The 19,525-nt window shown below is 40.4% G+C and overlaps 2 protein-coding genes across 5 annotated transcripts; one reads left to right on the forward strand and one right to left on the reverse strand.

Moving 5' to 3' along the window:
* Positions 1-321: 321 nt before the first annotated feature.
* Positions 322-10,567, forward strand: epx (eosinophil peroxidase). Its single transcript, XM_031857498.1, has 17 exons — positions 322-339; positions 427-514; positions 595-691; positions 803-978; positions 1,426-1,558; positions 1,674-1,803; positions 1,889-2,095; positions 2,499-2,865; positions 2,944-3,104; positions 3,177-3,435; positions 3,531-3,701; positions 7,941-8,178; positions 8,260-8,471; positions 8,552-8,716; positions 9,319-9,402; positions 9,618-9,714; positions 10,510-10,567. Exons 1-17 carry the CDS (start codon positions 322-324, stop codon positions 10,565-10,567), a joined length of 2,661 nt encoding a protein of 886 aa, XP_031713358.1.
* rab3il1 (RAB3A interacting protein (rabin3)-like 1) lies at positions 9,413-17,937 on the reverse strand. Of its 4 annotated transcripts, XM_031859942.1 has the most exons (12): positions 17,800-17,937; positions 16,673-16,856; positions 16,449-16,544; positions 15,448-15,525; positions 14,974-15,192; positions 14,680-14,799; positions 14,321-14,449; positions 13,658-13,770; positions 13,402-13,425; positions 12,901-13,000; positions 12,743-12,809; positions 9,413-12,586 (listed from the first exon to the last, which is right to left on the reverse strand). In XM_031859942.1, exons 1-12 carry the CDS (start codon positions 17,841-17,843, stop codon positions 12,501-12,503), a joined length of 1,260 nt encoding a protein of 419 aa, XP_031715802.1. In that variant the 5' UTR covers positions 17,844-17,937; the 3' UTR covers positions 9,413-12,500. The 4 variants fall into 4 exon arrangements, with proteins under 4 accessions (XP_031715802.1, XP_031715813.1, XP_031715823.1 ...); XM_031859953.1 differs by lacking the exon at positions 13,402-13,425; XM_031859963.1 differs by lacking the exon at positions 14,680-14,799 and having other exon boundaries at positions 17,800-17,935.
* Positions 17,938-19,525: the final 1,588 nt, after the last annotated feature.

The raw sequence follows: 19,525 nt of genomic DNA on the forward strand, positions 1-19,525 counted from the left end.
AGGTTGTCATCATGAGGACAGAAGTAAATTTGATTTGAATGTTATTAAGTCGAGGCAGAGAGTCCAGTGTTTGATGTTGCGTTCCTGTCACCAGTAGGACAGATAAGGGGATTCTGCACATACCTGTTGGCTCTGCTGCCAGTGTATAAATGGCAACCTGGACGCTCGGGGACGAACACATACTGACACACACACACATACACAGGTTGGCTGTCAAGATAAGTCATGGTCAGTGCAGTGGCAGAGTACTATGAGCGTGATTAGTTTTCTAAACCTGAAGCTAATCCTTTCTGCACGGATTGATCAGTTTTAATGTTCTAGATGGACGCAGCACTCATGGTGAGTTTCACTTCTTTTCCTTCTTATTTTAATAGAATAAAGAAGCACATTTCTTGAAATATTCAGTTAGGTGTGTTCTGGGTTTAGGTGTCCGTCTCTCTGCTTGGACTGGCTCTTGTCCTGCTCTCCTTCCCTGAGCATGCTTCTCTGAACAGGGTATTTGACAACACCTCAGGTAGGATTTCTGTTTGATTGTTACTGATGAGGCCAGACACTGAGGTTTTCTAACTGCATCCATGTTTTCTGTTGTGCTAATGTCAGGAGCTGTGTATCCAGGATCTGTATTTGTAAGGGAGGCACTTCAGAGGGCGATTGAGCTGACGGATGCTGCTTACGCACGCACAAGTGAACGGTAAAGATGACTGGGTCACTATGGAGATATTTCAGACTCACTGACAAAAATATACATCATCATTTTACATCTGTACAGCATTGTTGTACTAAACGCTATTAATGTTTCCAGGGTAAAGAAGACCCTGTCTGAGGGCGCTCTGAGACCCAGTGACCTGCTGGCTCAGTTTAAACAGACTGAAGCCAAGACCAGGACTCAGATCAGGGCTGCAGAACTGTTGGACAACACAGTGGAGCTGATCAGAGAGATGGTCTACACTCACACAATGGTGCAGCCCGACCATCAGGGTACAGAGCAGCAGAAAAACACAACACATCACCTTTAAGGCTACTAGTACTACAACTAGTACTTATCTTACATGCAAGGCCCGCCTTACATTGGCTTTCAGTATGTTTCGGACTACAGATAACCATCAGGGGTTTTTTTTACGCTGCCCTTTAATTTATCCTCATATAATGCAACAAACATGTTCCCAGATCTACTGTTGAAAAGCTAAATATTCGTAAAAGTGAGCAAAATATAATAGTAAAATATTCAGAAGGTAAAAGGTACAAATTCACAGAAAATGGCAGGAGCCCGTTGGTTCAAATAGGTTTGTCTTCTGACATAAGGCAAGAGCAAATGATCTGATCAACCACTCCAAACAAGTTAAAGCCAGCTGTTGTTTTTTCTTCTAAATATTATAGTTATTATTTGTATGACTTAGAAGTTGTGTTAACTGTATGTTCCCAAAGAGCTGCTGAGTGAAAGAGACATGGAGAATCTGCTGCAGGTGACTGGCTGCTCCGCTGAGCTGCAGAGACCCAGCTGTGACACCGACTGTCTGTCTGAGCGCTACAGATCCATCACAGGAGAGTGCAACAACAGGTTATTGCTTACACAATAGAAAACTTGTATAGTCACAGAGCAGTGCTGACTTGCAATAGATTTAGTTGTTTTTTGATAACTGTGATGCGTCTGTTGTGTTTTTTGTCCTGTTAAGACATAATCCCAGATGGGGAGCTGCAAACATCCCATATTCCCGCTGGCTGCCTGCAGAGTACGAGGATGTGTGGGGGATGCCCAGAAGCTGGGACCCAGAGCACACCTACCATAACGCCAGTCTGCCTCCAGTAAGAGCCCTGCAGCAGCCCTCAGTCGTCCTCTGTCCCGTCATCTGCCGTAGCTTAAACCCTCCTGATTGTGTTTGGTGTCCAGGTGCGGCTGGTGTCTCAGGAAGTGCTGTTCACTCACAATGACAACATCTCCCTGGACTCCACTCTCTCCCACCTGCTGGTGGAATGGGGTCAGTGGATTGACCACGATGTGGTCCTGACGCCTCAGAGCCCCAGTACGTCCGCATTCAGGACAGGAGCTGACTGCACACACACCTGCAGCCGGGACACGCCGTGCTTCCCCATACAGGTACACTCCTGCATCTTTGATTTTATTTGGTAATAGAACTTTTATTTTTCTTCAAAGAAATGTATGTGCCTAAGACGCTCGATATACATACTAAAATAAATATTTAAATAGTTTGAATTTTCCATACGCATAAAGTACATAGTACACATGCCATATACATAGTAAAATAAAGGAAACAAAAGAAAATAAATAAATTAAATTAAATAAAGGGAGGTACAAACAAATGAAGGTGTATGACAAAAATGAACCACTTACAATGTTGTAAATCACAAGCAATGAATAACTTAGGTAAAAAGGTATTTTATCACAATGTTATTGTGAAAAAATATTTTACTAGTTAAAACAAGAATATTTGTTTTCCCCTCATCACCCACTATAAAAAACATATAACCTCTCTGTCCAGATCCCTCTGTCAGATCCTCGCAGTGGCGTCCAGAGTTGTATGCCTTTCTTCCGCTCTGCTCCCAGCTGTGTTGCTGGAGTCCCGACTCATCGCCACCGAGAGCAGCTCAACGCCATCACCTCGTTTGTAGATGCCAGTATGGTGTACGGCAGCTCCACTGGCATGGCCTCGACTCTGAGAAACCGCTCATCTCCTCTGGGCTCAATGACCCTCAACTCCAAGCACTCAGACCATGAGCTGGCCTACATGCCATATTTGCCACGCCAACAGCCTCACCTGGACCCCTGCGGCCCCCGAAACTCCATCACCTCAGGGGCATTGGAAAGATCCAGGCAGCAGGAGAACACCACATCCTGCTTTCAAGCTGGTGAGCGAGTAAATGTAATGAGTTGACTGTTCTCTGCAGGCTTCAGTGGAGCTTTCGTTTATGATTTGTGTTTCACAGGTGATTCAAGAGCTAATGAACATCTGGGTATGATCGCACTGCACACACTCTTTCTGAGAGAGCACAACCGGCTGGTCAAAGAGCTGCACCTGCTCAACCCTCGCTGGAGCCCTGATACACTTTATCAGGAGGCCCGCAAGATCATGGGAGCCGTTCATCAGGTATCTAGCTTCTATCTGTTCACTACCTTCATGAGCATACCAGGCACTCTGACATTCTTTTAATCTTTCCAGATCCTAACATGGGAGCACTACGTGCCGCGGGTCCTCGGAGAGAGTGCCATGTCTCGTCTGATGCCTCCTTATAAGGGGTATGATCCCGAGGTGGATCCCAGCATCGCTAACGTCTTTGCAGCTGCTGCATTCCGTTTTGCCCACGTCACCGTGCAGCCAGTGGTGACCAGGCTGGGGCCAGGATACACCACCCACGCCCAGCATCCCCAGCTGCCTCTGCATCATTCCCTGTTTGCGTCTTGGAGGGTCGTGCAGGAAGGTAAAACTTCGAGGATGTCATACATTTAACTCAAATTACATACAATTTACTAATCTTATCTGCTACCATCTCTCTCTTTTCTCCTGGTGTGTCAGGTGGTATAGACCCTGTGCTGCGCGGCCTGTTGCTGTCTCCGGCAAAGCTGCAGACTCCAGGTCAGATGATGGTGGAGGAGCTGACAGAGAGGCTGTTTCAGGCACAGGGAGGGATGCCTCTGGACCTCGGGGCCCTTAACCTCCAGAGGGGCCGGGATCACGGCCTGCCTGGTACCAGGTTTCCTTCTTCTGGCACAGTACAGTGTTTTACCATCACGGTAGCTTTTTTTATTACAGCTCAGTAATAACATGGTTATGGTGTAGTTTGAATATAAAGAGGTAATAGTTAAGTAATACCATGTGATCACCAAAGTAATAACTCGGTAATAGTATTTAGTATTTGCATATCATGGTAATATTAGACGGAAATGTATGTAGGTTACTAAGGGGCAAAAAAAGTGTAATAATGGGGAACACATTTAAAGATGGCAAAACTATTTTGTAATAGTATAGTGACATTTTGGTAACAATGTGGTAACCTGCTAGCAATAAAATGACTACATCAGTGTAACATTTGGATTAAATATGGCAATATAGTGACAATAATGGGGTTGTAACCTTATAATAATGAGGTAACATAGGTTGATGTTATGAGCGCAAGGCACGTAGGTTCTATGTAATTACCATGAAGTATTGCTGCAAAATGCTAACCTACCTGTTTCTACTTAATTTCTCACTGAAGACATTTGATACTGTTAATGCCTTGTACATATTTTACACAGCATTAAACATATGATACATACATACACTGATATTAGCTTATAATATTGTAAACATCAACCTATATTACCTCATTATTTTTTCAAGTTATTACCCCATTAATGTAACTGTATTACCATGTTGTAATCCAAATTGTCACTGATATAACCCTTTTATTGTTAGGTTAGCAATTTGCTACCAAAATGTTACTATACTATTATTATAGTTTGCCTTGTTGCTATTTTAAAATATTTTTCCTTATGATTAGCCTTTGTTTTTGGCCTCTTATTACCATGTTTCATATATTTACGTCTAATGTGACACAGATATACCCATTGTTAATACCAAGCTATTACATGAATATTACTTTGTTAATTACATGCTATTTAAGTCCTCCACCAAAAACAAATCTTAGTTGACTAACACTCATATGAGTTTGTCTGGTAAAGTCATGATATAAAATGCCATTAAATAGTCATCATATGGTATGTCAAAAAAATGTCATTGTACAGTACGGTGTCCGTCTTACAAGTGTGCACCCAGGAACAATGTAGTACAAACAGACCATAAACATGCCATACAACACATTCCCGCACCAGGTGCCCTTCATATAAACAGGAAATCTTAAATATCTACACTGCAGGGATTTCACAAAGTGGTGTGAATGCCACAAGGCTCAGTAAGTTTATCTTCACACACCCATATCCAAACTGAATTCACTAACTGTAATGTCATAAAAGCTATTCGTCTTATAACATTTTAGAGGAAATGGTGCATAGTTACAAAATCATTTCACTACAGGTTAATAGCAGACCACCTCAAGGTGTCACTCAGAGAGAACCAGCACATTCTGATGTAGCATTTCAAAAATCTCATTCATGAGCCAACTTCAAATCACAACATATGTCTCCTAAAGATTACAAGACTAGAAGATTACATTTCATAAAGAGTACATTTCACAAACCTTTTATACCACAATTTCCTTGACATTCCACCCTTTGATCATTTTTATTGTTGTTAAATTTAAGGCTGGTCAAACTCTGGCCGGCCACTGGTGATGCCTCTGTATGTACGGTAGTTAAAATATGTCTTGCATCATACCCTATTTTCCTGGATGGGCTCCATGTCCTCCATCTGGGCTCCATTCCCCAGGCTTTGTTGGGCTCAAAGGTTATCAGCACTTAATCCTTTTTGCCCTGAGAGTTCTCAGGGAGTGTGTGTTCCTGTACAATATCAGATATTGTTATGTCATAGTATAATGTGACTTTAATGACATTTTTATTACACGAGTTACAATGAGTTTTTTTATGACAAACTATACTATGACATTTGTATGACATAATAGGTGACTTACACACTATACTATGATATTCATATGGCATTACAAATGTAATAAAAAGTCATAGTATGTGTTACATGTGAAACCACAGGAGAAACAGGACTCAAATGCACGACCCAGACAACAAGATAAGGTATAGGTATAGAACGTGGTCAAGGAAAAACAGGCAGAGATCACAGAAGGATAACAAGGAAAATCGCTGGAATGCTTGACACAGAGGATGAAGAAGAACTGGCACATAGACTGTAACGCAGGGTTTAAATACACTGGGCAGTTGTGGGTGATTAGACACAGGTGGATTCAATCAGGGGCGGGTCAGACAATCACAACAGCGGTAAAACACACAAAGGCAGGAAGTGAAGTTATCTGAAACGAGAGGAGAGGTAAGTCACACAAAATAAAACAGGAAATACTGACAAAGGAAAAAATAAGAAAACAACTTAGGAGGCAGGACGAGAAATTACAGTGTGTCATACAAATATTATTAAAGTCGTAGTATATTATATTATAATAAAGTCATAGTATGTCATAAAATGTCATACTAATGTATCTCATAAAAAAGTCATAGTTTAATTTGTCATAAAAATGACTTTATAACATACTATACTATGAAATTGTTATGGCATAATACACATGTGTATGTCAAATATGATTTTAATGACATTTTAATGATTTACTTTACTATGACACGTTTCATGTCATAAAAATATCATAGTATGTCATAAAAGTGTCATAAGAAAATCATAATTTCGTGTGTATGAGATACTATATAATGACATTAAAAAGTAATTATATAGTATCTCATACAAAGTCATACTATGGTTTCTCATGAAATGTCAGTATTGTATGTCATAATAAATTAAATTTAGCATGTCATAAAATATAATAGAAAAGTCATAGTATAGTATGTCATAAAAAAGGTTTTGGAAAAGTCACAGTATAGTATGTAATTGAAAAGTATTTAATAAAAATGTCTTACTTTTGTATATCATAAAACAGTTACATAAATTAAATGGCATAAAAATGACCTTATACAACATACTATGACATTGTTATGGCATACTTACTATAACATTTATATTATATAAGTTAATGTGACATTTTGTATAAAATACTATACACTATACGACTTTTTGTTGACATTTTATGAATTAATATACTATGACTTTATGACACTTTTCATGTCATATAAAAATCATAGTACAGTATGAAAAAACATCAGTTTTATTATGTCATAAAAAAGTCATCATATAGTACAGGGGTGTCCAAACTTTTTTCAAAGAGGGCCAGATTTGATAATGTGAAAATGCCCAAGGGCCAACAGTCCCTGCTGACATTATTTTAAACAAAGGCAACAGTCTCATGACAAATTAGGCAAACACAGTTGTTTCGGTTTTCGGTGAAAAAAATATTGTGAACTCCACCTCTCCTGGAAGCAGCGACCCTCATTATCGACTTTCCTTTTTTTACTTGCCATAGCCATGACAGTTCAAGGGTCAGAGCCAATTTCAAACAGCCAGACAGTTACAGAGTGGTGCTGCCACCACGAGGTAAAAGGAGGAATTGCATGTTGAATTTGTATGATTTATTCATTCCGTTTTGACTGTGCTGGCAGGCCATAAATAATGCATTTTAAGACAGAAGGTGCGGGCTATATAAAATCTGACCCCGGGCCGTGATTAGCCCGTGGGCCGGACTTTGAACATGCCTGTTCTATACACTGTAGCTTCTTTACATTCTAATACAATGTAAATAAGTTACATTCTAATACAATGTAAATAAGTTACATTCTAATACAATGTAACTTATTTACATTCTAATAGAATGTAAAGAAGTTACAGTGTTGCCTTTTCTTTTCTTTCCACAAGAACATAATTTTGTCAGGTTGATAAAAAAATGTCACTTTACTTCCTGACATTATTGTTATTTTACAGTATGTCATAAAAATGTAATAAAACAGTTATTGTATGGGAAAAAGTCAGTAGAGTATGTCATTGAAAAGTATTTAATAAAATGTCATACTTTCATATGTCATAAAACAGTCTGCCCTGAAAGACTTTGTTGATTCATGAACCAGTTCCAGATGTAGGAATGTGTTTTAATTAGCGCTCCAGATCCCCACTAGTCCAGTAGTAGATGTTTGAATAAACATTGCTCGTCAGTTCAGACAAGTTGTTGTTAAGAGTTTGTAGTCAGCCTTTAAATACAGTACACGGTGTTTGCTCAAGTAGAATGTTGAGTCTTTTGCACCTGGTTGTCAGTGAACCGTGTTCCTTTATTCGGATGTTTAGTAAAGGTACTTTTTGTCTCAGGTAATTGAAACCCGGTATTTAATGCTCCCCTTCACTTCCTGTCCCATCTCACCCCACAAGGATACGGCTCATGGAGAAAGTCCTGCAGCCTCTCTGTTCCCAATACTACATCAGAACTGGCCGAAATTCTGGCTAACTTCACTTTGGCTCACAAACTCCAGCTCCTCTACGGGACGCCACACAACATCGATGTGTGGGTCGGGGCCATCTCTGAGCCCGCTCTTCCAGGAGGCCGAGTCGGACCACTGCTGTCCTGCCTGCTGGCGAAACAGTTCATAGCGCTGAGAGATGGGGACAGGTGATACCAACTCCTCCAATGTAACATTACGACCATTAAAATGCAAGAAGAGACATCTGAAACTGTCTTTCGTCTCCCCAGGTTTTGGTGGGAGAGAGAAGGAGTGTTCACCAGCACCCAGAGGAGACACCTCCACGGCGTCTCTTTGTCTCGTATCATTTGTGACAACAGCCACATCACTCATGTCCCCGCTGACCCGTTCTCACGTACCGAGAGGCCAGAGGACATGCTGGCCTGTTCGCACCCGCTGATCTCCCACCTCAACCTCAGCCCCTGGAAAGAACCAGACACAGGTGAGGAAGTTGAAAAGAAAACAACGTGATATCAGGTCTGTCTTGTGTTTTCACATGGACATGTCTGCCCTCTCTTACAGATCCCAACTGTGGTCCGATACCCAGGATTCAATCTGGCTACTCCCTGCTCTGTGACTCTGTGATTCTGTATCAGTGTCACTCTGGCTTCAAGCTGCTGGGATCGTCGTCTGTCAGCTGTGATCCAAACAGCCAGAAGTGGAGCCCCACACCCCCAACGTGTCAAGGTACGAAGACTAAACTAGGGCCTGGTGACAAGGCTGGAATAGATGAAGATTCTTTAAGACCAGTGCAGCAAAATATGGTTTATGTGTTGAAAATCACATTTAACAAAATCTTACGATGGTGATCTTGAGATTTAGATGTGAAGCAAAACTTTTCTAGATCTTGGAAACAATAATCAGCAAAACTCTCCCCCAACAAGGTCCATTCATAAGGTCTTCTGGAGCTTTTGAGCACATCACATGATCTTCCTCAGCAGATGGGAGTTTTCCCAGATGTCAGGAAATTGTAGCCATTTCTATTTCTCTGAGCACTTTAATGGCTTCTTATCTACATGAAGTTAATTATTGACTTTGGAAACCGTAGTCGACTAAATCATCTCAACACATGATCAAGAGTGAAGGTTCAATCTCAACTTTAAAGCCAACATGTAGGGGACAACCTCAAATGTGATCAAAAGCTCCAGAAGAGCTTCTCAATTACTCTTGAGGTGAAATTGCTTTGTCAACTATTACCAAACTATAATAGTTTGTTTTTGTGAGAAACCGGCGATTAGCTACAAAATGCACGTGTCATTCATATCAGTGTGTTTTCCTGATTGTTGCAGATATTAATGAATGTATAGAACAAACTTCTGTCTGCCCACTAAATCTGGAGTGTCTCAACATACCCGGTTCCTTTATTTGCTCAGGTTGGTTCAGAGTATTTGAAGATTCTTTTAGCACGTTCTTCCCGTTTGATATTTGGTGCCAGATGCTTTTGTTGTTAAGTACTTTGTAACTTTTGTTTTGAAAAGTAGATAAATCCGTCCGTCCTTACATTGCTGAGAGTCATTTAAACATGCACAGCATAAAAACATCTCTTACTTCTGATCCTGGACCTTCATGTTTGTGTGCACTGATGCAGAACCCTCCTCGCTGTCCGTCGTCTCCGTCGTCACTGCAGTGGTAGTAGTGATCGGTGGTGTGGCGGCTCTGCTGATGATCATGTTCTGTTGTCGAAGGTAAGACACTGGAGGTACAAATCGACTTAATGGGTCCAGGTGTTTTTGTTATTTTATACAAATACTAAAGGACTGCCTTTGCCACTGCTACAAAGGAATTGTTGTACTTCTGTTTCCCTCGTCTTGAAACCAATGGGGTTTTTTTTAATGGGTTTTTGGTTAAATGCCTGAATGAAGGATTGTGGATAACTCAAGTTTAAGAACTTTTTACGTTTTGTTCTACGATATGAAATAAGTCAGTAAATACTCTGATGATATTGTAGGCTTGACCACAATCACAATGAGAATTTTGATAAATAATCATCAGTAATATGGATATAATGACTAAGTGGGAAAAGGCAAATAATAGAACAGCTGTGACAATTTCAGCTGATCCAAGAGGGTTTTTAAATAGTGAATTTAATTAAAAGGAACCCATGAAGGAAAACTTCTAATTACAAATGTGGATACGTGGTTTTCACTACAGTGACAGTAAGAGCATGAAAAATTGTAATCTGAAAAGTAACCAATAACTGCAATTACGAGACAAATTCACTGGAGTAAAAAGTACAGAATTTGTCTCTGAGATATAATTGAGTAGAAGTGTAAAGTTGCATAAAAAGGTAAATTAAAGTACACATACCTTGGATTTGTACTGCACTTACATGTAATTGTACTCAGTCACATTCCACCACTGCTAAAGTCATACATATTTAGTAAATTGACATGTTCTATAAATTGTTCATTCACCCTGTAACATAATAAAACATAATAGTTTTTAAGTTAAATATGAATAACTAAATATCTCTGTTGCAGATATTTTCCGAAGAAAGAAGAGTTGGTCAATGCCGGATGTTGCCAGGGGAAAAGTTAAAAAGAGTTTGGTCAATGTTTGTTTTAATGTTCCTCTAAAGCATGTTATTTGATTATCATACTGTCTTCATTATTTTAAGTTGCAAATGTATTGATCTTTGCACTTTCTGTCTATATAATAGTAGAATATTTGGTCTTGTTAATTTACAACATTAAGGCTAGACTAACGTTTTACATTAATAAGTATCCCTGTTGTAGATAACTACTAACTATAAAGCATGACCTGCTCATGTGATCACATGTTTTGTCCTCTGACTACACATTATGTCACTCACCAATCCAAGTCAAACAATTTATTCAGGTTGTAATCTGTATGATGAGGCCATGAAAACAGAATAACAAGTTTACCAAAGTCCTTTCAATCCGGAAACGAAAATCTTACTGGAATGTCTGCTCCAGAAACAGATTTTCATACCATAAAGCCTCTCTGAGCGGGATATCGTCTCTCTATCCCCGTGCCTTATTCCTGCTTACAAACCCGTTAAGTAACTGTGTGCTTCGGAGCGTTTGGTATCGGGGTAACCATGTTCCTAGTGACGACCTTAATCTAAAGCCAAGTCAGCGCCGTGCCCTGAGAGAAATAGGTCCCTGATTTAAAGTGAACTACAGCGATGCATCATCTTTCCCGAACTTTTGTGTAAACTTCACAAAAGGCCACAAAGAGCCGACATCAAACCAGCTGATTCATTTATCTTCTGTTAGATTTTGCTCTAACGAGACCTATAAATCACACACACTTCGAAGGTGATGTAGTGAGGCTACAATGCCTCGTCTTTAATGGAGTGCTTTAATTATCAGTACACAGGTTAGGAACCTCGAAGCCCTAAAGAAGGCCAAGAAGCAGTTATTGCACTTTCTGACACAATATTCTTAATTTTTACCTTCAACGGACCGTTTCTGTACAAATTGGACATTAATAACAATAAATCTATTCTATGAAGTACAACCAATATACACTGTATAATATGGCTATGTACTACATTCATGCAAAGTAATTTATGGCTTTAACATGTACATACTCTTCATTGCAAACATGCAAAACTACAGTTGTGCATATTGCAATCACTTCTATTGAAGAGTGTTCATTTTTTGACTATATTGTAAAACAGTCACTATTTTGAGTGTGGAGGTGTCATAACTAAGTTATTAACATTATTTTGGATTATGAAGGTCAGGCTTACATGAAGCCGTTTCATTTACGTGTTTGTACAAGGCATCTAGAACAAGTAGTGCAAGAGTGCATCAACAAAATGAAGGCCATGCTGAGACAAATGTCTGGTCTTTGAGCCGCTAAATGAAAGGAACTAAGAGATGCTAGTGAGCATTATATTTATGTAAGAATAAAGAAAACAACCCACATAATTGTTCTGTGGAAACCACATGGATATTGTCAATCCCACAGGAGAATGATTACATTACATAGTTATACAAGTATGTAATACTTGAGGTAAGAGACCAACTAAAGTCTCTACACTGCTTTCATTCTTTGTGCTCATCTTTTCAACAGACTAACGCCTGGAACATGAAACTTAGAGTCTATTTGTATTAACATGAGAAGTTGTGTATACTCCGCCGGGGAGGTTCAGAAAAAGTAACAATTCTCCTCACTGGTGGAGAGAATTACTGGAGGCCTGCAGTATAACAGAAAATATATTTTACATATCTGGGAATACCACCATCTTTAAAGTCATGTTATGTCACTTCTTTCTAGCTGTGCTGGTTTAACTCTTTGTCATATTGCATAAAAGTGGCACATGAACATTTTCTACTTCCCTTATTGATCAACCTCTGCTTGCAGCACTAATTCTGTACAATCCCTGCTACAAAAACTGATCCAAGAACTGCTAGTTACCACAGTTTCACCCTGACCTCGAATAATCAAGGTCCTGGGATTATGCGGTCCTTTCGGGTGTTTCAGTGGACTGTCAGGTCCTCTAGCCCTGGTCAGTGAGGTAGAAACCTAACTTGGCCACAGTCATCTCTCTGCGGAGACGCATCACCTCCCAGAACATCTGCTCCGCTGGACGAAGGCAAAGAAGGCAACAACAAGAAAAGAGACAACACGTCAGCTGCCTGAATAAAACCCTTGTTGGCAAAGCAAGAGTCAAAGGAGGCAAAACAGATTCATACGAAGAAAATAACATGATATTTAAAATACACATTAGTATTAACTTACCATCGTGTCTCACCAGACCCTGCTGGATGTAGCGGATATAAGTAAAAAAATTGCAAACAGCTGTGATCTAGAAAAGGTGAGATACGGACCAGGTCACATGTAGCAACACTTAACAGATGTGCGTCTACTGAAGGTTACAGAGACGAAGTGATAGTTACCCGTGCTCGGCTGGAAGGAGAGATGTAATAGTAGCTCCCCTTGTCACCAAGTTTAATGCGATGGCGGCAGAGGCGCGACATGCCGCTTAATGCACATTTTCTACAAACAGAAAGATCAGTTGTCAGACAATTACAGCTTCAACACGTGAATACACACTTGTCACTGTTTAATCACAGCCAACACGAGTAAAATCCCTTCCGGTATTATTAACAACAAAACTTGTGCAACTTTGAATTAACACTTAAGTGAAAACACATTCCAGACACAAGCGTTTTAGAAGAGAAACAGCACAAAAAATAAAAAAAATAAAATAGTAGTGCACAATCAGAGAAAGTTAGGCACTGGAAGAGGAAAAGGTTCATTAATATATATTCACACACATGCAGAAGTCATTCATTTACAGATTTGTTTACAACCTTTCAGACGCCTGGATATGCAGACTTCATGCTGTAGTAATTTGTGTTAGTGAAAAGCAAGTGATTGTTCCTGAGAGGACTTACGTCTCTATTCCTGCCCTAAAGCCACTGGAAAGAAAAGATTATCTTAAATCAGACAGTGATCAGAAATGTGCCTGTTAATTAAACCCCTCTCAGATACGTGGGAAGACAGTGAAACACCTTCTATGACCACTAATCATCAGGAGGAATTACAAAACCAAAGAACAGTGGATTGTCAGTGCTGATTTAGCCATTGTTTAGCAGTGAATGGTGAAAGAGAGGACACATTGACAGATGATATGTCGTCGTGATAACTCACTTCGGGCCGCCACACTCGATAGCGGAGGCTTTGACCACCGGTAACGCTGACATGGCCACCGGCTCGATAGTCAAAGAGTTGTTTTCCACTGCACTCTGCACCAGCTGCGACAGCTGTGAAGAACAGTTCTCAATAATGTCAACATGACTTTAAACTAGGAGTGTCGCAATATACCGGTACTTTGACGATAACCGTGATATTTAAAAAATTAAATATTGGTATCCTGTTAACAGTCTAATAAACATATAATAATTTTATGTAAATAATCCAGTGCCTCTTAAACGGTTACAGACTCTCTCTCCACATCCCTATACTCGCATTGAGTGTAGGCCTAATTGCAATGGTCTGTTATTCAGAGCAGCGGTCTGCTCTAACGAAGGAGGTAGGAGTGTAATAACGTGTAAGTAATCTACTCTCTCCCTACATCGCTACACAAAGATTTTGAGTGCAATTAATTTGCCAGAAAACAGACTAAACACACAATAAACAAAGACTGATGGCATTCATTTGCATGGGTTTTTTTAAACAAACTTGCCGTGGCTATTGCAATAATATTCTTATCATGAATTCTTTAGACCACGATAATGGTGTAGTGAAAATGTGATAATGTGACAGCCCTACTTCAAACAATGAAGTATAACAAACGCAGTGGTAGATTCTGACCTCAGATCTGGTGAAGGAAAGGCAGGGTCCGATGTCTTCTCTGTAGATGCGACTCAAGAAGACAGAGGAGCGCTCTACACTTGGATTCTCCTTCCACAGCAAAAACTCTGCATACAGAACAGAGTCCATCTGAAGATAGAAAACTCACTTATTAGACCGCAGAAAAAGATAGCTTTGGTCGATGGGTCCTCATTTGACTTTTCTAAATCTAAACAAGGTTGAAGTAGTTTGGCATGCCTCATTACGCTTTTGGTGCGTGTACGACCATTTAAATCTATAGGTGTACTTAAAAATAAGAGCGTCAGGCGTTTTCAAGGCGTTTGGGCCCTTATGAGGCCTGGTCGAAGAGATGCAGTTACCTGTCTGCTGTCAGTGCACAGCCCCTCCCCCCGCTCCTGCCAGTAAGGGTCAAATGTCACACTGACAGATTGGCCAGGAACAAGGCAGAGTATCAGAGAAAGGAGAGCAGGAACAGCAGGCTGAGAGAGGAAGAGCGACCAGAGACAGAGAGGAAGAACAAGTCAGGAGAGGTTAGTACTGGGAGAAAAGAAAAAAGCAAAGAGAACTGGAACTGGAAACAGAGATAAGGGGTAGAAACAGAGAAACACACAAAGAAGAAGAAAGGGCAAATGCACAAACTTCATTAAGGTTACCTCTCGGTGCTCTTTGGCCGCAACGGAAACTGAGGAAGGTTCTGGCTTTCCAGGTGAAGATGTAAAGGCACCGCTCGCGCTCTTATTGCGGACGTGGCGTGCCGCTCCCCTGGTTCCTGGCGGCTGCAGCTGTGGATGCAGCTGGCGGTTCGGTGAAGAAGGTGTCGATGTCAGCACCAGAGTCTTGAGTGCCGTCACCTCGGCTTGCAGAACATCAATCTGGGAGCCAGACGCAGTAAAAGTACAGAAGAAAAAAAGGAAATGGGGAAAGTGACAAAAGTCTGATGATGGAAGGAAAATCAATAACAGTAACTTCATTTTCTGACATCAAACGTATCTAAAATAAACTTAAAATAGCAGCTGCCAATTTTTAAGAGACATCAGTTCAATTCAAAAATGGTTCAGCTGCAATGAATGAATTTAAATGACACAGTTTTAACCGCAGTACAGAAACAGAGACACGTCATCACACACCTTTCCCTGAGCCTCCTTCAGTTGTTTCTCCGCTGCTGCTTGTTTGACGTTAGCCTCATGCACCATCTTGTGAGCTTCCTGTCGCGATGAAGATTGAAACATTATCACAAAGTCTGTTATCCATTTATACTGTGGTTTTTGAAAAAGGATGTCTGAAATCCTTGATCGGACGTTGTTCTTGATAATTCACTAATTGTGAACAGCAAATCTGTTAAGGCAGTAATAAGTGATGAAAACATCAAAGATATCACAACAACACACACACAAGCTTTTGTTTACTTTAAAGTCAAGTACAGTATAACTGGGAGATAGATAGATAGATATAGATATAGATATAGATAGATATATATAGATATATAGATATATATAGATAGATAGATAGATATATATATATCTCTCTCATTCTAAAAGTACATGTGAAAGTCTGTGTACATTTCATATTTTAAAATACACAAATTGTTTTAGTGTAATGTGCAAGAAAATTAAATAAAACAAATATGCACTGTTTCCAGTGTCTCTAAATTGAGGATTTGGTGCTTCCCTCTCGTTATACAACTGTTAAATTAGGGTCCTATGATTTCTGCGATGTGGAAAACACAAATGCAATTGTGAAATTTGATGATACGCATGCTGCTTCTCTCCTTTACAACTGAGCCACAGTTGGGCAACTGTGGAAAAAAATTTCTCAACCACATGATTAGACAACATGTGCTTCGATCATAAACATATTTTATAGGGCCATATAAATGGATTATGTCTGGGTTTCAGACAATCAGACATAACTAGACATCTGGAAAATCTTGATGAACATTTCACTATTCTCTGAATTTTTAAGGATTAAATGATTATTGCAGTTCTGGGGCAAGAAAACCAAAACAATGAACCACAAGAGGCTGAAACTTTCTGTCGAGCTGAGGTGAGCTGACGAGTTGATAATTCATGAGATGATTGTAAAGCGTCACAGCATCACATCACTTCCTCATCACTTGATTATTGCTTACTTCAAACAGACTGGCAGTCAGCTCTTCCAGCTCCTGCTCCAGTTGGTTCCTGACCTGTGACAGACGCTCACACTCCTTGTCCTTTAGTTTCAGTTCCTGAATTGTGTAAGAGAAAAGTTCACAATCACAGATAACAAGGAAGGACATTTGCATCGTCAACGTTTTTTCAGGTCACACAATGCTTTGTGTGTCTATGTGCAATAGCATAAAGTAGGTTACAACACCTTCTTTGCAGTGTCCAGCTGTTCCCTGAGGATCTCCGAGCCCTTTTCTCTAATTTCTTTTTCTTTGATTTCCAGCGAGGAGCTACGAAGCCGGGAGAGGCCGCCATGGTCCCTGCCTGAGATAGACCCAGCCTTGCCTCCTCCCTCCACTCTGGACTTAGGCTCTGGATCCAGATCTACCAACCTAACATGAAGAAACATAAAAGATTTCATGTCCACTCCTAAAACTGAGTTGTTATAAAGACAGGGTACTATGATATTAGGTTGATGTAATGATAATGACCCACAATTCATCTTTCCAGTGTGCTTTGTGTTGTAGGTCATTGTGTGTCTTAATTGTGGGTGCCAAGGAGCTGCAGATGTAAATCAATTTTTAGGATTTTACTTTTAACTTTAAGATTTATTTTAAGATAACTCTTGTACACATTAAACATTAACATTACATTTCAACCTTATGTTATATATTGTACATTATGACTTTTAACATAAAACCAGTTTAGTGTTGGAGTTTTCCATTCACACATTTGCTTATCATCAGTTTAAAATAGACAGCAGGATTGTGTCTGGCAACATAAACACATTTTCATTCACAGCTCTGATGAGGAATCATTTCCCCTCTGAGTCACTCTCAGTGAAATCACTTGAGACCTCTGAGAGACCCCGGACCACAGGTTTAGACCCTCTGCTAGTGCATTAGCAATCGCAACATTCAAACGTTTGAAAGCTCAAAGCTGCAAAAACGACCGTGATCGACCCACAAACATTAACCGGGGCTTTCCGCTATAGTCGTTAGTTAACAGTTAACGCTGCAACTTTTTACAGCGGGTAGGTTTCCCTCAGTATCCGCCCTTACCCTGACAGTGTCCCGGGACCGCAGATCAATCTCCCACCCTGGCTGTGTGTCTGTCAGCTTCTCCCCTCCAGCGTCCTTCAGTTGTTGTTGTTGTTGTTATTAAATTAACAAATACTGTACAATGGAGCTAACCTTAGCTGCTTTCAGTTAAAACCTCAGCTGTTTTAAATCAGCGGAGGAATGCGGACGCTGACGTAGACGACCGACAACAACAGCAGCAGCGATCTGCTGAGAACAAAAGAAACGATTTATTAAAAGTGTAACGCAGACTTACAAAATACTTTTTCCAGACGCGGCCGACACGGTTTCGCTTCTCATCCCCGCGTCCTTATTTCCAGGCAGAAAAAAAAGCGAGTGTCTTACCACTCCGGTTCTGCCCTTTACGCACCGGTCACATGACAGCGCATCCACTCCCAACGCCCTCACCGACAAAACCCGGGCCGGTCCTCTGCCGGTGCACAACAGTGCGCACCGCGCAATAACCTCGAGCCAACATCCACAGTAAACGAACACCTGATACGCGTACCTGTTTATCTGTAAGTGGGAGCACGTGAGGCTCTGACAGTTAATAACCCCTTAGGGAAACGAGGGGGGTCAAGCCCTAGACATTGTTCAGTAAACATAAAATCATTTCAAAGTGGAGTATCGTGGCCTGATTGTCCTGCTACGGATCTCTAAGGAAAGAAATGTGGCGCTGCATCCCACTGTTTGTGCATTATGTACAGTTTTTCTTTACTTTTTATGCTGCAATACCTGCGTCAAATCTGCTGTCTTTAAGTATGAAACATATAAACATGAAGCACATTACTAAATAAAAAGAAAAATAACTAAGGGGCAATCTTCAAGACAGGGGTCTAGATTGAGTAATAAAGCAGGGGCAACTTTCAGGCCCTATCATTTCAGAAGATATAATGTTCAATTAAAGCACAAATAACACACGGTCAAGCCCAAGTTTAGTTCCCAGCTTTGCACAATTGGAGGTCCAGCCTACAGAGTAAATATATCGTTTCCATATGTTTTACCTTTGCAAACTAATTCCTTGATAATACACATCAAAATAAAAAAAGATGTAGTGCAATCATGCAACATAACAAAAATTAAAACTAAAAGCACAAAATATATTATAATTTATCTATTACCTACAAAATGAAATCTCTTGAGTTCTTTGCCTACAGCCAGAGACCTTTGTTTCACATCATCCTTCATCTCTTTCTCTTCCCTCATTTCCTGTCAGCTCTCCACTGTACCCTCTAATAAACGCAACAAAAATACAATTGAAACTAATCCTGATCTGACCTCGCAGGAGACCCACGGACTGAAAACCTGAATGTGTGCTCAGTCTATGAACATGCTGCATGGAGTCTGATGGCTGTAATGCAGAATAAGACTTCATGCGAAACAAGCCTTAGACGACATCATGTATTGTTGGAGTTAAAGTAATAACTACATAGTTTACATATGTAGTCATTTGACTTCACCACATGCTGCCTACCTAAATGTGATGGTCGCCATTCTAAAAGAATCAATCTTCACGATGTTCCACTTTACATCATGTCTAATTGAACCACATGTGGGAAGTTTTTGTTGTTGTTGTTGGCTACATAAGATAATCATCTCGTCTGTAGCTGAAGGTGGTACCAACATGGCAGAGAGGGAAACACTTGAATCCTTTATGTACCGCCATTGTGCTCAGCTTTACAGGGAGCTCGTCAGAAGTGAAATGATCTAAAACTACACCAATCATGTTGAACCCATACAGGTCAAATCAAACTCATCTTTTGACACTCACCGTCCAACAATGCAGCTTTCCTCCTTGGCTTCCCTGCTGTACTTGTGTCTGGCGGCTGGCGGTCCCAGGGCATCAGATGTGCCGAAGAACACTGCAGAGGAATATACTGCTATTCCAGATCTCCCTGCTCTGACGACTTCATATCCTGGACTGGCTGCTGTTGAAGACGGGAGAGATGAGGAAATCTGGACGCTGTGAATTCCCTCAAAAG

This window comes from Anarrhichthys ocellatus, unplaced genomic scaffold (assembly GCF_004355925.1).
Source record: "Anarrhichthys ocellatus isolate YVR2014 unplaced genomic scaffold, GSC_Weel_1.0 scaffold2, whole genome shotgun sequence".
NCBI classification, from domain to species: domain Eukaryota; kingdom Metazoa; phylum Chordata; class Actinopteri; order Perciformes; family Anarhichadidae; genus Anarrhichthys; species Anarrhichthys ocellatus.

What these genes read in the sequence shown, in the direction of transcription:
- epx (XM_031857498.1), top strand. An exon ending in GGTATTTGACAACACCTCAG is followed by an intron (nt 515 to 594) that starts GTAGGATTTCTG and finishes CTGTTGTGCTAA; the next exon opens with TGTCAGGAGCTGTGTATCCA. An exon ending in CTGGAAAGAACCAGACACAG is followed by an intron (nt 8,472 to 8,551) that starts GTGAGGAAGTTG and finishes CCTCTCTTACAG; the next exon opens with ATCCCAACTGTGGTCCGATA.
- rab3il1 (XM_031859942.1), bottom strand. Translation starts at nt 17,843, where the DNA reads ATGAGAAGCGAAACCGTGTCGGCCGCGTCTGGAAAAAGTATTTT. An exon ending in TGAAGGAGGCTCAGGGAAAG is followed by an intron (nt 15,193 to 15,447) that starts GTGTGTGATGAC and finishes TCTGGCTCCCAG; the next exon opens with ATTGATGTTCTGCAAGCCGA. An exon ending in TTTAGGGCAGGAATAGAGAC is followed by an intron (nt 13,001 to 13,401) that starts GTAAGTCCTCTC and finishes TTCTGTTTGTAG; the next exon opens with AAAATGTGCATTAAGCGGCA.